This window comes from Onthophagus taurus, chromosome 10 (assembly GCF_036711975.1).
Source record: "Onthophagus taurus isolate NC chromosome 10, IU_Otau_3.0, whole genome shotgun sequence".
NCBI lineage: Eukaryota > Metazoa > Arthropoda > Insecta > Coleoptera > Scarabaeidae > Onthophagus > Onthophagus taurus.
In genome coordinates this window covers 2,310,799-2,329,287 of record NC_091975.1, presented here as the reverse complement: position 1 = coordinate 2,329,287, position 18,489 = coordinate 2,310,799, and the positions used below count along the sequence as shown (strand labels likewise).

Genomic DNA, 18,489 nt, shown 5'->3' with positions numbered 1-18,489 from the left:
CAACTTTGAATAAGCTCAGTTATATATGTTGCATTGAAAAACATCAATCTTTAAAACATTGTATCTCACAATCTAATTGAGATATTAACTTGAAATAAAAAACATTGCATATCAAATTTAATTAATACTGCAGTAATGTTTATAAAAAAATATTAATTGACTTCCCCGTCATTTTTTATGTCAGCATTAATAAAGTAGGTGTAGGTAAAAGTATACATAAGGGAAATGTGTGGATAGGTTGGAAAAAAATTCTAGATGACGCTGATTGATCACCCATCGTACACTGCACTATTTACACTTGTCCGTCGATATTAGGACTCGCCGTTTTCGCATCTCCCCCTAGTTTTATTTTTTGCGCGCAGGGACGGTGTTTCCGAACCTGTTAGCTCACGTGCCGGTTTTAACGCGTCCCTAATTTGACAGCTGTCCGTTCGGGCGATAGCGACGAGGGAAATTGAACGCCACGTCTGTTTTCGTAGTACCTATCTACCTATAGTTTTGCGCAATAAAAATCTTGAGGAAGAGTCTCGTGCAAACGTCCCATTAAGTTTTCGAGAGGGACTTCATCGGCCGTAATCGCTGTTTAATCGTTGAAATGCGACTTGGTCACGCATAAATCGTTCGCAAAAATAGAAACGAACAAAAAATTAACCGATAATGAATCATCTTGGAAAACGGATTGAAACACTTTCTTTTTGCTATAGTAATATTATACACGTCACGTGAGGTGAGCCCACATGAAGTTATTAACACGCGGACGGCGCGATACACGTCGCATTAGCATGTTCGTGACAGTTTTCCCGGTGAAAATTCCGCCCGTTAAAACGGCGCTAACGATGGTAATTAATCGAGATAGTGCCACGAATGGTGTAGATACTAGATTTTGGATAGGGTTATGACCATGTAAGCGGTAACCGTAAAAATAATGGTCTGTTGGGAATTTACCTTATCCGAATATGGAGAAGGTCGTTGGGAGAGAGTTAAGAAATGGGAATTTTTGTTCCCCACGACAAGAACAAGCAACCTGCCCCGGCTTCGTCTCGTCCCTATTGATCCCAACATCTCGTAATTCTCCCTGTAGGACGGGACAATGAATCGGCACGGGAGGAAAAAACCAATTTCGACGCCGCTTTGAGAGCAAAGCTAACTGTATCGGTTCCCCGAAAGACACACGAGTGTTTGTATCCGAAAAGAGAAGGCGGTTTTTCAATTAAACAACCGAAATTAAATTTTCTTTCGAAAAACTATCAAAAAAGAACAATATTTTAGTTACAATCTCAACTTTCAACCAAATAATTTCCTAGACCATCGAAATTTTAATATGAGATGGATCGAAATCCAATCCCCTTTTGTAATACAATCGGAATGCATTTACACATTTGAAAACTTGTCTAAATGTATAAGGACCAGTTTATAGCCATTTCTAGTTGCGTAGAATTACTGAAACCTGCACCAACATTGTCCAAAATTGGTTTATAAGGTAGCAAAATTGTTCAAAATGATTGCAAATAGGTTCATATCATTGAAATGTGGTTGAACATAATTTTATACTTATCTAAATGATTAACAGCTAGTTTGCAAACAATCCAAAATGACTGAAAAATAGTTGATTGTCATTGAAAACTATAAATATTAACTACTAAAATCTGCACCAATATTGTCAAAAATTGGTTTATAAGGTAGCAAAATTGTTCAAAATGATTGAAAATAGGTTCACAGCCATCTCATGTTCTTCAAAATCATTGAAAAGTTTACAGCAAGTCCAAGTTGCTCAGAACTACTGAAAACTGCACCTCTCCTTTTAGTTTAATAAAAATATACAACAATCAACTACCAAAAAAGTAATAATATTTTAGTTACAATCTCAATTTTCAATCAAATAGTTTCCTGAACCATCGAAATTTTAACATGAGATGGATCGAAATCCAATCCCCTTTTGTAATACAATCGACCGGATATGCTCGGAATGCACCTCCAAACCATCCTCTAAAACCCTCTTGGCAACGTTAATTAACAGCAAATAACCACTAATATTCGTTAATATGTAAGTCAATAATCGATTCATCTCATTACGTTGAAATATAAATTTTTCTCTATCCCATAGGGAACTTGAGAGATCATAAGATGACGGGGTGGACATTCTGATTGATGATAAAGTGAGGGTGTTATAATGAAGTTACGGCAACCCTGATTGCGTACGCGATCATGTGGCGGCCGTACAAAAGAAGCAATAACACGCTCCGACGATGCCAAATTTCGAAAATCGAAAATCAACGACGGTAAATAGTTGAAATGCCGTGGAAAATCCGTCATCGTGGGCGTTATAAAAGTTTCGATCCTACAACCAACCCCCTCGAAGAGGGACGCTAACGAATTTAGGGTTTAGTTTCCCTTCTCTTCACGAATTGGACGAGGGAAGAATGATTCAATCACGGTTTTCGAAACGACAAACAAATATTTGCGAGTTTTTATATAAAAAAAATATTCCTTTGTTTATATTTTTCTAAAATTGGGGAATATTTAATTTCGATTTCGAATAGAATTGAATGTGGGGCCTGATTCTGAGTCGAGTTTGGTTCGTTTCGCGCCCCCTCTGAGTTTTATTTTTGACGCGTCGTGCGTTTGACACCGAAAATGTCAAGTGACAGTATATTGTAGTTTTTAATTGAAAATTTAAACCGCGCTCAGTAATTTGCTCGGATCCGGCCCGAATAAGATGAGGCTCGCTTTATACCGAAACGAAAGAGATTGATATGCATGCATTTTCAATAAATCAACTCTCTCCGACGCCAGGCGTCGCCGACCCGGTGGATTATGTATGAAGAATTGATTACGAATAACGTCGTCACAGAAGCAGATGGCGACGTCACATTTTTTGCTAAAAAAATATCTAGATTAAAATTTTTTAGTTGAAACTTTTTTTTAATTTTATTTTTTATGCAAACTCAGTTAAGTTAAAGTCTGGACAATCCCTAAACGCCTACTTCTCTTCGGCCCACCCGAAAACAAACAACGTGAACTTCATTAAATCCCCAGAATGGAAGTTACGAAACGCGTCGGGCATCGACTATAAACGTAAACTACAAAAAGGGTCAACAAAACGACGTCTGATAAACTACCCATTGTCTGAAGTGGTAGTGTTTCTTAGCCTCATTTGAATGAGGAAACCGTTTTTGGTAAAAAAAAGGATTGAAAATAAAATCAAAAACAGATTTCTTCTTTGACGATGATGACGACGATTGCAGTTCGTTATTTCCAACAAAAAAGGCGACTTAAATTCTCTGGTCTTTGAGGTAATACTGCTGCCAGCGTGCAGAAAATAATTCGCGAGCTCGTTGGTCCTCCTGGAAATGCTCCTTGTGCACAATTGCAAAGCCGATAGTCGACAAAAGGAGTCGACTTCGTCTTACTCAAAGTCAGATCGAAAGACGAAAAACGAGAACAGTAAATTTAGAAGTCAAGTAAAGTCGATGGAGTTCAAATTGGTTAAAACAGAGATTTCTAAATTTTTTTCGGAACTGTAAAAAAAATTCATCAAAATTTTTATTTTATTTAGAAGGATTTAAGAAATGAAACTTTTTAAGGGTATACAGGAACGTTATTATACTGTTGTATATCTTTCATTGAACTAAAACTAGAACTAACACTAGAACTAACACAAGACGTAGAACTAGAATCATTTGGGTTTAGCCGCACGTCTTTAAAGACGGCTAAATCCGAATGTTTCTAGTTCTAGGTCTAGTTTTAGTTGTAGTGCTAGTATTAGTTTTAAATGTAAAGCATTTGCTGATTCATATAACGGACACTTATTAATGCGTTATATCGAGATTTTCCTGTATGAAGTTTACAAAATGAATCATTAATTTTATGTACATTATTAAAAATCACCGATGTAATTAATATTTTTGAATGTATGGTTAAAAAAAAAGTTAAGATTTCAAATGTAAAACTTTTTGAGTTTATAAAGAAAGTTTGAGGTTGGGTTAGGAAAATTTAGAAAACATTCAAATTTACAATGATATATAAAAACGGTTAAAAAAAGTTCCTAGTTATACAAAGTAAATCTTGTTCTTTTAGAATAAAAATGAAGATAGCCAAAACCTCTCCTTTGTTACACTGGGCGGTAATCAAATCAGACTGTGGAGCTTCAGCAGAAACCGGTCTCTGGCTGAAATTTCCGTTAGTTCACGTTCACTCGCGCGCGCGTACCAAAAGGTATTACAATTTCGCCCCAACTTTATATTGCGCCCCAGGAAACGAGAGAGAAGGAGAGAAGACCCTCTGACGTATATACGACAGGGGCATATTGCAGTTCACCCCGCTGGAGCTTGTACCCGGATATGCCGGTTATTTTCATATGAATTTTTCAGCGGAAGGATTGCGCGTTATACCAGCTGCCCTCCGGTTCTACTAACGAAAGTGACTTTTTGAGAGTGGGACGAGAAGAAGACGGAAAAGTATTCGAGAGTACCCGCCTCAACATTAAAGTATCCAGTTACGTGGCTATATATCCCAAAAAATACGAACGTAAAATGGAAAGTATAGGTCTAAATCAGCTAATTCGGTTTTATTGGGACGTCTATTACCCCGGACTCCCAATAAAGAACCCGGGAAAGGTTTAGTGTTTGAAAATGGGTGGTCGAAACGTTTCTTCTTTGTGTCGTAAAAACAGTTTAACAATCGATTTATTTTATCTTATCACAAAAAGAAAAAAAAAAGATTAAATATTAACACAAAATGATTCTTAATTGATCTGGAAAATGTTCGCATTCTTGGAACGCCGTTCTGACGCTAAGTTTTTAATAAAGAGGAAAGAGGGCGAACGTCTCCGTTGGAATTAACATAAAAATAGGCGTAGATGGCGCTCGCGTCGACCGAGGGCGCCACCTGGCGGATCGATGTGGCGCGGTGTTTTCCCGTTTTCCGTAATAAAATTCTACACGGCAAGCTCCAGCGTACGTAAATCCACGTTAACGGCCGCTGCTTACCAGAAATATGAAAGTTCCGCGAAGATATATAGCCGTATTATTGGGACGAGTGAAAGTTTCGCCGCCACTGCCTCGACGTCGTCGTCTTGATGATTGTACTTGGAAATTGGCTTGCGGGATTACGGACTTGCGGACCCCCTTTTGTTATAACTCGGGGCGGAGCGAACGAAATTTTACGTGTGGGTCTCGAATATTTTTACCCTAGCTCGAAACACCTCTGAAATACAAATTTTACTCGATTTTCCTTGTACCAACACAACCCAACTGCAAATATGTATGTTTTACCCTAGATATACTTCTATAAAAGATTCCATCTCAACTAAATTGTTTTCTTAAAATGAATAATGTTTATGACTACATATAGTACTTGATGATCTATCGTACGAAGGCTTACAGAATGTTTATAGGTTGAGAAGTGAAAATCAATACGCCAATCCTCGACTTCGAAGAAAATGACTTACTCGACGAACGAAACCTGAGAGAGGCACACGCGATTTCGGAATAAAACAGGAAGGTTTTAGCGACGAGGCATAACTCAGGGACACGAAAGCCGGCGATGGTGGAGCCCCCTTACGTGTCCGTTGGGCGTATATCATCGGAGGATCTCCGCGAGGTACTATTAATTTTAAAATGTAATTAATTGTTTAATTTCGCGTCGCGTCGTTTCTTCGTTTCGTGTCCCGGAAACCAAAACCGACACAATTGAATAACTCTCTCGTGTTGTTGTCGTGTCACGTCACATGAATCTCAACGGGAAACCTTCGCCATTTTCAGATTTACAGACATTTCAATGATCGCTTAAGAAAAAATTGTTATCTCCAAAACGGTTACTTATATTTTAAGATATAAAACCTTTTCAGGTTATAATTTCTTTTTGTTCAGGAGATAGGTACACTATGAACCTATTTTCAATCATTTTGAACAATTTGGTATATAAACAAATTTTTGACAATGTTGGTGCAGCTTTCAGTGGTTTTGAACAACTTGGACTTGCTATAAATTATTCCTTACACATTTAGACAAGTTTTCAATGACTATCAACTAGTTTTCAGTCATTTTGAGTCATTTTCAAACTAGTTGTTAATCAATTAGACAAGTATAAAATAATTCTCAACCAGGCTATTAACCAGCTTCTAAACGGCTAAACCCTAATGTTTCTAGTTCTAACTCTAGTATTAGTTCTAGTACTGATGTTTGCTCTAGTTTTAGCTGCTATTTAGCGTTAAATTGTTGTATATTTTTATTAAACTAACAGTTGTTAAAAATTAAAACTCCAAAACGATTATATTTTAATTTGTTATTTTTGCTTTTTGTTCAGGAGAAACATGGTGTTAGTTACGTTTGTGTGCTTTTAGTCTGAAAGCTCTATGTGCACTTAGATTAGTCGGTTAAACATCGTTTGCTTTCAGATTTGGTTAGCTTTCGACTTTGGGGTTAAGATAAGTGGTCCAAAGTTGTTTGTATAATTGTTTCGGGGAAGAAGAAATGTTTGAATTTATAGGAATAAGATAAGAAAATGTAATAAATCTGGCGATAAAACGGTCATCGATGGACGTCTAAATTGCGTAAAATTTATTCAGCAATACGTTTCGACGGTTAAATAGAGGAGAGACGACGACATTGGAAGACGAATGCCCTTTAAAGGATTGGGTATTTCGTACGTCGAGTTTACCGAAGCCGAGGCTGCAGCAGGAAAGGTCCTGTTATCCCATCTGGGCGACGGGCGCGATATATTCTCTTGCAGTAGAAGAAAAATTCCCCTTTTGCATGGAAATTCGGCGGAAAAACAACCGCCGGAAGTGCGTCCGAGGCTCAAAGGGAGAGACGTAAATAAATAACCGGTTCCCGCGGGACGAGATTTATGCGACGCGTCGCTTTATTACAGCCGCAGTAAATAAGGTCGCAGTTCGCGGGAAAATTGCGATAGTAGATTAAGTGCGCCTTGATGTATGGCAATTATAAAACCGGGGCCCCCGGCCCGGAATTGAACGGCCCGTCCGGTCATTTCCGGTGTCCTTAAATGCGTCCGACGTTCGCCATAAAAATTGCCTCGTAAATGTCTGCTCGTGGAAATAGATCGTTACGGTTCTGTCCACAGACAACTAACATTTTTCCTACGTTAAAAGCACATTTAAAGAACACCCTGTATTCCTTTGATAACAATAATAAGTACAATATATTTGCATATTCCGCATGATGATTAACACACTATCTTATCGCCGGATATTAAAAGTAAACAAAGTCGCAAAAACAGTTTTATCACGCACGCAAACAAAACATGGGTTAAAACCCTTTCCTCCCACACTGAATCCCCGTCTTTTTGTACTGATCCAGCAAAAAAAAAATATTTTTAGTTTAGCGCGAGGCGGGTTAATTAATTGTTTATCGATTTCTCGTCGAGCGCTTATAATCGAATAAAACACCGCGACGTTCGCTTAATAACTTTTAAATTAAATAGAACGTACACAGCAATTTTCAATAATTAAGTTTTTTTACTATCGAAAAATTGAATTAAGATAATTACCCAAATAGAAATGTTTAGATTAAAACATATCTCACTTATCATGTTGTCACTTCGTAGTCGAGACTTACCTGCAACAGAAAGAGAAAAAATAAAAACGTGAGATTGTAACAGTTCTTTTTAACGGTTCTTTTCACACCGAGTCGATATCGATAGATTGCGGTTAATGACGATAAAACTAAGGGGCAACTTTCTATGCCGGACGGAAGCGAAGTAAATTGTAAATTGAATGCGGTTTTCCCTTAGGTAAAATGACGCGACATTACAGAAAGTGCTGTTAGAGAAAATAACTCCAAGGAAAAGAAAATAAAGTTAAACATATATTTATAAACATTCAATAGTAAACAGATTACCATCGATCCGAGATGGTATAATCGGAATTACATTAATCCAACGGTGAAATTAATCACAATAATAACGCCATAGATCATAATTTCTGTGCGGTAGGGATAATGTCCGGGTTAATGTAATTCCAAGTTAGTGGAATTGCAGCAGCCACCTCCAATTACCTCGTAACAAAAAATTTTTTTATTTCAAATACGGATAACAACTACACGACAGATGCAATTCCGCGACAAAAGTACATAAAGGACAGAGAAGACGACGACGTGAAGGTACGGCGACAAAGCGGCCCTTTGATTTTCGATTTTCCCTTATCGCATTTATGAAATTGCCCTTCTGGGTTCGATTTAACGCATTCGTATGGAAGCGGAAGCCGCCACCCGAAAATTGTCTAACATTTTCTACATAGTAAATCGTCTATATATTTTCGATTTTGCTATACTCATTGGTAATAATATTCTTATTGATTTTGAGATTTAATAAAGTTTGAATCTGTATATAAAACCCTTTATAAAAAATTAAATTGAATTTGAAATGATCTTTGTAGTCTATAAATATAAAGTCATGGCATCTACTTTCTTCCATGGATCAAGATCATCTCAGTTTTGTGAGATGCTTCTCTTAATCTCATTTCTGCAAATTTGTTACACTTCTTGAGGATTGGTTATATATATATTTAAGCACTTGCCGATACCGGCGAGACGATAGCAACAAACCGCCCAGCAACAAACTTTTTCCTTTATATTTCCACCTACTTCTCGGGCCCATATCTTTGTTATTTAGAAAGATAGCGAAAAACTAAGCACACGGTTGGAAAGCTTGGTCGTTTCTCTATCTTAAACCGACTTTTCGTCCGCCAATATGTTGATAATGAGAGCAAGAAAAAATAAGAAACGTAGCGCTGCCACGAATTTTTGCCGCGGCTAAACCACGCTTGGGTCAATAACTCTCTTATATGACGGGGAGAAAACTCTAGAACTATATTCATCTTATGGGAAATTTTCTGCTCTTTCCAACGGTGTCCCACTTCGCTTACGCGTTTTTTAAATTGATGAACTGAGTTAAAATGCAAAGTTGGTAACGTTACCAGATTCAAAACCATCAAAACACAATTCAACAATTCGAGTCTAAAATCACTCAAATTCTTCCAGATTCTGATAAAATAGGTGCAACATGAAATAATCTTTCCTTTTTGAACAGTTTAACATGTTTCTAAACGTAAAACTAAAACTAGAACTAACACTAGCACTATCACTAGAACTAACACTAGACCTAGAACTAGAAACTTTCGGGTTCGCTTCCAACTTGTTTTCTGAAGAAGGTTGCAACATGGCACCCGAAACGTCAAAAATTTTTTCAAAAAACGCACGGCTCAACCCGAAAGTTTCTAGTTCTAGGTCTAGTGTTAGTTGTAGTGATAGTACTAGTGTTAGTTTTAGTTTTATTAACACCGGCCGTGAAACCCTTCGTACTTATATGTTTTTAAACGGTTTTAAATAAATTAAGAGTGAATGAAAAATTATCTGTCAACATGAAATGAAGTTAGGATTCTCTCTCAGGTAAAACTTTGTTCCAATTTTTCCTTCATCATATAAGAAAGTTAGGTTAAGAAGTGATTGCGTTCTGCTACCTGTAGGTTGTCTTTCAGGTGCGTTTCTTTTACAGACGCTGGCAGATATTGACGGCGTCTGTAAATGAAAATTCGAAATAAGACAGGCCAAGGTTAGCTCTTTTCGAATATGTAAACCATTTGTTGAATTTCCTTCTAATAAGGGCTGCAAATTTTTCGCTATTTTTCTAGATAACGAAAATATTGGACCGAAAAGTAGACGGAAATACAAGGGGAAACTTTGTTGCTGGGCTGAAAAACGATTGTGCAACGTGTGATTGAGATGTGTTATATACCGTTGAAAAGAGCAGAAAATTTCCCATAAGATGAATATAGTTCTAGAGTTTTCTCCACGTCATATAAGAGAGTTATTCACCCAAGCGTGGTTTAGCCGCGGCAAAAATTCGTGGCAGCGCGACGTTTCTTATTTTTTTTTGCTCTCATTATCAACATATCGGCGGAGGAAAATAGCGGTTTAAGATAGAAAAATGACCAAGCTTTCCAACCGTGTGCTTAGTTTTTCGCTAGCGTTATAAATAACAAAGATATCCGTCCGAAAAGTACATAGATGGAAATACAAAAGTAAAGTTTGTTGCCAACTGTAGGCTCCTTTTCAGGGGCGTTTTTTTGACAGACGCTGACAGATATTGACGGACGAAAACTCGGAATAAGATAGTCCAAGGTCAGCTCTTTTCGAATATGTAAACCATTTATTAAATTTCTATCTGGTAACGGCTGCACAAGGCCGTGAAGTTTGGTAATTTTGAGGTACATTGAATGCAGCGCGACTTTCCTAATTTTTTTCGCGCTCTCATTATCAACATATCGGCGGACGAAAATTCGGTTTAGGATAGAGAAAAGACCAAGCTTTCCAACCGTGTGCTTAGTTTTTCGCTAGCGTTATAAATAACAAAGATATCCGTCCGAAAAGTACATAGATGGAAATACAAAAGTAAAGTTTGTTGCCAACTGTAGGCTCCTTTTCAGGGGCGTTTTTTTGACAGACGCTGACAGATATTGACGGACGAAAACTCGGAATAAGATAGTCCAAGGTCAGCTCTTTTCGAATATGTAAACCATTTATTAAATTTCTATCTGGTAACGGCTGCACAAGGCCGTGAAGTTTGGTAATTTTGAGGTACATTGAATGCAGCGCGACTTTCCTAATTTTTTTCGCGCTCTCATTATCAACATATCGGCGGACGAAAACTCGGTTTAGGATAGAGAAAAGACCAAGCTTTCCAACCGTGTGCTTAGTTTTTCGCTAGCGTTATAAGTAACAAAGATATCCGTCCGAAAAGTAGATGGAAATACAAAGGTAAAGTTTGTTGCCAACTGTAGACTCTTTTTCAGGAGCGTTTTTTTTACAGACGCTGACAGATATTGACGGACGAAAACTCGGAATAAGATAGTCCAAGGTCAGCTCTTTCCGAATATGTAAACCATTTGTTAAATTTTCGTCTGGTAACGGCTGCACAAGGCCGTGAAGTTTGGTAATTTTAAGGTAAATTGAATACAGCGCGACGTTTCTTATTTTTCCTTGCTCTTATTATCAACATATCGGCGGACGAAAACTCGGTTTAAGATAGAGAAAAGACCAAGCTTTCCAACCGTGTGCTTAGTTTTTCGCTATCTTTCTAAATAACAAAGATATGGGCCCTAGAAGTAGGTGGAAATATAAAGGAAAAAGTTTGTTGCTGGGCGGTTTGTTACTATCGTCTCGCCGGTCTTGCCGATATATATTTTCTTTAATAAATATTTTTGTTTTCATCTTCGAGTTTCTTGAATGTAGCCTCCAGTAACAACAAAAGTAATTATTGCGGTCACATAATTTTTTTTATCGTATTTCCTTTCTTTCGAAACGCGCGCGCCTTTGTCTCGCGAGATCGAAAGACAGCGAAGAGAAAGAAAGAACCACTACGAATATAGGCTGTATAGCTGGTGGTGTGTATAGTGAGAAATACTGGGCGTTGTCTGGAAATATCGTCCGATCCGACGATAAGATTGTTGCAAATCGCTTAAGAGCGCGCGAGAATATGCACGTGGGCCGAGAAGGAATGCAAAAGAAAATGCCAACGACCGTTTTGATAAACCGAACAATTCGCTTCTGTGTTTCTGTGTTTTAACAATTCATTCGTCCAGATGTTCTTCTCTTTGCTCGTAATCGCGAGGTTAAAAGATCATCCGGATTCAGGAAATATCGACTCCATCGTCTCCAGACAGAGAGTTGCTAATGAAACCCACCTGGGACCTAACCGGGAGCTTTTATTAACGATTCCGAATATTAAGTTTTCGACGGGATCGTCGAACTGAGTCGTTTCGAGGACAAAGACCGCCGCGCCATGGTAATTTATGCACCATTTGTCTTTAGCGCGCTTACCGAATGTTACTAATTGTCTACGTTTTCGATAAAGTCATCTTAAGAAACTACCGAAGGAACAAAGTATTTAAAAAATAAGAATAACAAGCATCGTGGACATTGCCCTCGCCAACGATCACAATTGTCGAACGTGACCAGGACCACCCGTGAAGTCAGAGAGGAGACCTTCTGGTTAAGTGACTCTCGGAGGATTCGTTACGCAAGAATCGTCACCGTTCATCCAACAGTGGGGAGAAGAAACAAGTAAATCCCAAGAACTAACAAATACTTTTCAAACGTCTTTGTTCTTTTTGTTATCTTTTTTTACCGTTAATGGAACATCTGTTTGAATGAAGAGTCAACATTTTTTTTATTTTAATGCAAGTTTACATTACTAGAGTAATAACTCCTCACATTGCTTTGAATTGTAGCCGTCAAAAGAGTAAAATCGAATCGATGTGATAGATGACAGCACCTCCATTGTCCAAAAGCTGGGTGTAATTAGTGCAGTGACCGGGGCGAAGCTATGAATTCGAACTATGGCGCGATTGGAATATTTATGTCTTCGACGTGATCATCATTGGGATACCTGTCGAGAGATTGACGCGCTATGTGAACTCGGCCTGAAACGTTGTTGCTTCGAAGTACTCGATCAGTAACCGTAGACGTCGTCGCCGAAGGAAACTCACTTTCGTTCCTGGAATGCCGATCGTGGCAACCTCCTAATGGCGATTATTTGCTTCTTCGGCGTTCGCTTTTGTTTCGAAATCGACGTGCTGAATACGAATGTCGCTTTAATTAAATAGGCGAAAGGGATATATAGATATATATTCGCCTGAAAGAACGTGATTCGAATTTTCTAATCAACTTTTATTTCTTTTATTTTAGTTAAGTTAATAAAGTTGCCTTTTTGTTGAGATTACCGTCTTAAACTCGGCCTTTACAAGTATTAGAATGTTCCCCTCAAAAGCATTCCTCCACTTAGAAACTAGAAGCAGAAGCGGCGCGTTCTCCTCCTTCTCGCCTCGAGCAACGTCTGGCTATGTCAAAAAACGTAAACTGCCAGCTCAATCACGCTAAGAGTACCCGCGTGCCTTCGCCTTCAAGTTACAACCACCACCTGGATAATGCTAAAGAACTTTACTGTTGGCACGCAGAATCTCAGTGCCATATTGATGACGTCATCGTACCCAAAGGTCATTGTTTCGCACTTTTCAAGGACGATTTCATTTAATTTCAAAATATCACAATGAAATTTAAATAAATGTGATATGGAATACGTTCTATTAAAAAAAACATTATACATTTGATGGTATTCGTAAGGAAAACGAACGAAAGATCCTTTCACTGGGATCCCGAAGAAGAAGATGCGAAGAAGAGGGGCGCATCTGAATTTGACCCAGTGAAAAAACCGGACCGCCGAGTCGCCGGAGACGGCATTCCTCGGACCGCGCGTTCCCGCCCTTCCCCTCGACATCCCGCGAAGTCCGCGGTGTTTGCTGAAGAAGCGCCTCTGCAGACGTGCTAACTGGACCGGCCCCCGACCCGACAAGGACCGCAGAGAGCGCCCGAAAATTGATTTCGCACGTCGACGTTAATATGGCGTTGGTTGCCTGGGCCTGTTTGTCCCGTTTTCTTTTTTCTCTCTCTTTCTCATTTTAAACACAAACATGCATGAGTTATGTCAGTAAATATAGCAATGTTGGTAAAAAAAATGTGTGAAAATTCGGTTTTATGTAGCTATGTATTCAAGTTAGGTATGAGTGTTTAGCAAAACACCTTTTGCTCATTACTTAGTACTCATTAGTATTCCAGCATCGAATAACTATTAGCATAGATTAGATATAATTTGTACAAATTCTGAATCATCAATTCCTCATCCATTCAACACATGTCTTTGCATAATTTTCATTGTAATCACGTCAACACTTTGGCCTTTCTTTCTTTAATATTTATTTAATAAGTTCATCGAACTAAAATTTACATACATACATTAGAAGTTCGGGAATTATGACTCAGAAAAAAATTTTGCTCCAAGATACAAATCAATGATGGTGGAAAAGACTAGTGATGTGTAGTATAAGAGCGATGAAGGCTATATTGATCCCAACGAGGACATTAATGAAGATGAAAGAACATAAAGAGCAATAACTTACCCGATCACATGATAGATGTGTATGCGATCATCGACTCGTTTATCACCTCTGTTTTGTACTCCTTTACTTTCAATCACTATGCAAATAGTGAACAATAGCAAATCTAATGTTAATCGCTCATCGATTAATACCGCAAGTGTCATAAATTAATTGTTTCATCTAAAACCGGGTTTTATCCTGTCAATATCATAATATCAACGGCGAAAAAAATAAAGAACTTCGATACGTATCGACAGGACCTTAAAACTTCAAGCCCATGCGCAGCCGTTATGGAACCAAATTAAAAAAAAGTTTCAGCAATTTGAAAAGAACACACTTTGAGCTATTGGATACCTATGCAAAGTTAGCCGTCATTTTTCTAGCCCCCAATTAGATAGGATTGTAGAAGGTGTCCAAATTTCGATGGGTTTGCAGGGTATCTCAGTTATTATGAAAGATAGAATGTTGCGGCTTTCGCGAACCTGAGCTACTTTTTTGTGAAACTTACAATGGCGCAAACCAAATTTTCATAGCCCTCTTCGTTTTTGATATACAGGGAGTGTTTGAAATTTACGATTTTCAGACTCGGCTATCCGGAAACTTAGAAAAAAAGTAAAAACGGGTTCTAATAGATTTTTTCACGTGGAATCCAATGGTGCACGTAGAATTTTTCCAGTCATCACGATTTTTGAGTTATAAACACAACTCAAATACTGAATACTCAACTTCTAAAATACTTAACTCTTTATAACTCAAAAACCGTGATGACTAGAAAAATTCTACGTGCACCATTGGATTCTACGTGAAAAAATTTATTAGAACCCGTTTTTACGTTTCCGGATAGCCGAGTCTGAAAATCGTAATTTTTGAAACACTCCCTGTATATCAAAAACGAAAAGGGCTATGAAAATTTGGTTTGCGCCATTGTAAGTTTCATAAAAAAGTAGCAGGTTCGCGAAAGCCGCAACTTTCTATCTTTCATAACAACTGAGATACCCTGCAAACCCATCGAAATTTGGACACCCTGTACATGTATAGTATTTTGATTATAACAAGAGAACCACTCATCCGATTTCGATAATCAATGTATCATTCGAAAGCTTAATCTTTGCCCAATACGAATGTGGACGTAAACGAATACCCGACTCGAAATCTGTTTGGAATTCCACTAAAAGGCCAAAATATTGCGAAGGTACACGCAAATGGATGATGTATAATCCAACGTCATGACTGCTTCGTTTTAATTATTTGTTGGGCACCTGATTCTTTAGCAGGAAGGGTTAAACATTGAAATTCGATTAATGCGTTTTATTTTAGTAAAATGACGTAAGTTTTATTTGAAATGTTTCGAGAAAACGAGTAATTTTTTTATTGAAAGGTTGAGTTTAAAACCAAAAAATGATTTAAAACCGCTTCGCTCCGTCGTTTTTACATTTTTCGTTTATTCACCTCCAGTAAAGCAAAAAAAAATACTATACATGTAAAATCCTATATAATTGGGGGCTAGAAAAACATCGCATAGGTCTATTGGATTCAATATGATCAATTTAGAATAAGAATGAAATAAAACATGGTTAATCTGGAATCCAGGAGTAAAATTCTTTTTGGTTGAAATAAACCTGTTGATATTGAAGTCCAATGATAAAAGTGGTGTTTTGAAGTAAAACTTTTCGATGAAACGTGGCATTGTATAGGTGTAGAAGTCTAGACTCTAGAGATTTATCGTCTAACATCCCGCGGCTGCTCGGTACCTAGAGTAGACGATACAAGAACCGTTCCCACATTGAATACAAAGATAATGAACCTCGGCGTCGACGTATATCTCCGTAATCGATCCACTGATTCATCGCTGTCACTAAGGCCCATTGTACGGTGCGTTATTCATTTTTATAGCGTGTTACTCTTAGCAATTGGAGTGCGCCGGCCATATTTATGCGCAATCCTCTTCTCTCGTTCTTCCTCCATTTAGACGTCATCTCGCCGGAAAAAGGCGAAAAAATAATCCCATCGGAAGCGTTCGGGAACAGTCGGCAAGCGACCGTAAGCGGTTTAACCCTCTCTATCCGATGGTATCTGATGAAATGCAGCACCAATTTGTCCGGTACATCGGAATTAATTCGCTGTTTCTCGTTGCAATTTTTACCCAGCTTTGGATTTAATTTTTTTTATCCCGACGTAATGAATTTTGCCGTTCAAAAGCTCATTAGTTAATTTTTTAATAGTTATCTAAAAATTAGAATTGTCAGTAAGATTAAACTTTCTAGACTTTGCTTTAATTATGGACTGTAGTAAACAACGATGGACGAAGGTTGATGGTGGGAAAGAGACCTTCTCATCCTCAACCTCCTCCTACTCCTCTTCATCCTTCTCTTACTGCGCCACGCAAGAGACAAGTTTTTATCAAGCAAAAGGAGGTTCGTTCACCGAAACCGACAACAGATCTTAGGGGTCAAGATGCCCATTATGAACGACACAATACAAATAAGCTCAACTTTTTAATTATTATCAAAATTTCAACAAGATTATAGACGTTTATGTCAAGGTTTAACTCGACTTTTAGTATTGAAACATGAAACACATCTAAAACTTCAACAACTACTATACTATGGAACTGTTGACTTTTATGACGTCTTAATCGACCCGTTTACAATCGACACAAACGTTGGAACGTTAAAGTTGTAAATGCTGCGAGCAAAAAGCGCACAGTGCAAAGCTCCGATTAATTGTCGGAGAGCGTTAGAAATTCGCGATACGTTTTACCATTAGTCAGTCGCAATTACACGCCTGTTTTGCCGTCGTCGTCGTCGTGCCATGTTGTCCCACTTGGGCAATGGCGTTTCCGCATTAATTATTTATAAGCGTGGCCGATCGAGGACATTCCGTGTGAAAGCTCTGGCTCGGGAAGTATTTTTCGATTGAAGAAAAATCGCGAAATACCAAGACTCGATCTTAATATAAAAGCAATTTCAGGTTGTCGTTTTAATCTAGGAAATATAATTATCCTGGAATACATTTTCTATTTAGTTATTATTATAAGCGTGACATTAAAGTCGAATTATATATCTAAAGTCGATTAACATCTACGGAAACAAGAATCGATAATAATATACACATCATGTACTTTGAAACTCATTTATAATTCATTATTTCATTATCATTTCAATTGAGGTGAAACATCTTTTCCAATCAAAGTTTATTGGAAAAATAATAAATTATTCTCTTTCGGTTCAAAGGAAAAAGTAAAGTTACCGTGGTAGAGTAGGGTTGACAAGTGAGGCGAATCCCATCCTGTGACAGCTTCTCCCTGAGGAGCATCTTTAGTTGCATCCGGGGTATCTTAACAAGTTCCGCTTTGCCTTCCTCGTATTCGTCCGTATATTTAGCCGCTTCTTGTCCCCCACCGCTGTCTGCACCGGAAGAAACCGCTGGAGATGGTTGTGGCGTACGTCCAACGACCGCAACGGCCGCAGCAGCAGCAGCCGCAACGACACCGACTCCAGCGGCAGCGGCTACGTCCTTGTCAGAACATCTCGTGGAAGACGTCCTCGAAGACCGAGCACTACTCACATTATCGGCGCACAAACACTCTTCGTGAACCGCGGCGGTCTCTTCGAGCGTGAAATAAACGCTCGCGGCCCCTTCTTCGCGCAAAGTCCTCACCGATTGAAGAAGACGACCACGGTGTTGAGGATTGAATACGCCGATGGCGTCCAAATCGGGATCGCCGACTTGTTTGCAAATTTCTAAATCGTCGTAACCGTTGTCGATGAAACTTTCAGCGTATTGTCCTAGGTGAAGTGACCGTAGCCACTCGGCGACGATGTTACAGGACATTATCTTGATTATCTGGTCCGGTCCTGTAACACGTTGACTCGCGGCCGAAGCGGAAACGCGCACTATCCGGACCCAGCAAGAGCCCGTCGGCTTCTGGGTGCGCAACGACGACCAAAGTCGCCGGCAGACTTCGGCACGAGAATCGGGAGGTTTCGGGTTTTAGGCCATACGAAGACCACCCGCCGCCGACGTCGTTGGAGAAGGGCTCTGTCACACCGGTACTGGAGTTGGTATTTCCCCACTATACCCCTTGGCCGGCCTCGCGCTGAGGAAACAAAGATAAAGGTATTAAAGGATCGCAAGCGAACGTAGTAGACGCTACAGACGACGCCTAAACGCTTAATACAGTTTCAATTTCGACGTTGTTATATTGTTGCGATTGGGTGTTTGGTCATATTTCGAACTGGATAATAATTTCAATTCACTTCCGGTCAATAATCGAAATGAACACAATTCTCTTAATATTTTCTATTAAAAAATCCATCAAATACATTGCTTAGCTAAGAAAGAGATATTCATAGATCAATCGAAACTGAATCTGAAAACGAAGTATCCAATCAACTCTAAAATTGCTTGAAAATTATTAAGTAAGAAAGTTGGGAAATATGATTGAGATGTTGAGAGCTGTCAAGGTAGTGTAGCAAGATAACATTAAAGGCTAGAAACGATATTGGAAGATATCAAGGTTGGTATTGATAGAC

General features: G+C 38.6%; 1 protein-coding gene across 6 annotated transcripts in view; it reads right to left on the bottom strand.

Annotated features, from left to right (window-relative positions):
* Window positions 1-17,893, bottom strand: part of LOC111428552 (SAM and SH3 domain-containing protein 1-like) — a 78,265-nt gene extending 60,372 nt beyond the window's left edge. For 4 of the 6 annotated variants that reach the window (XM_071199319.1, XM_071199320.1, XM_023064119.2 and 1 more), the window contains exon 1: window positions 17,204-17,892. In XM_071199319.1, the coding sequence (XP_071055420.1) occupies window positions 17,204-17,788 (585 nt within the window). In that variant the 5' untranslated portion in view covers window positions 17,789-17,892. Of the gene's footprint in view, window positions 1-7,512; window positions 7,570-17,203 lie in introns of those variants that run through there. The other 2 variants (XM_071199321.1, XM_023064122.2) reach the window with 2 other exon arrangements.
* Between the last annotated feature and the right edge of the window lie 596 nt (window positions 17,894-18,489).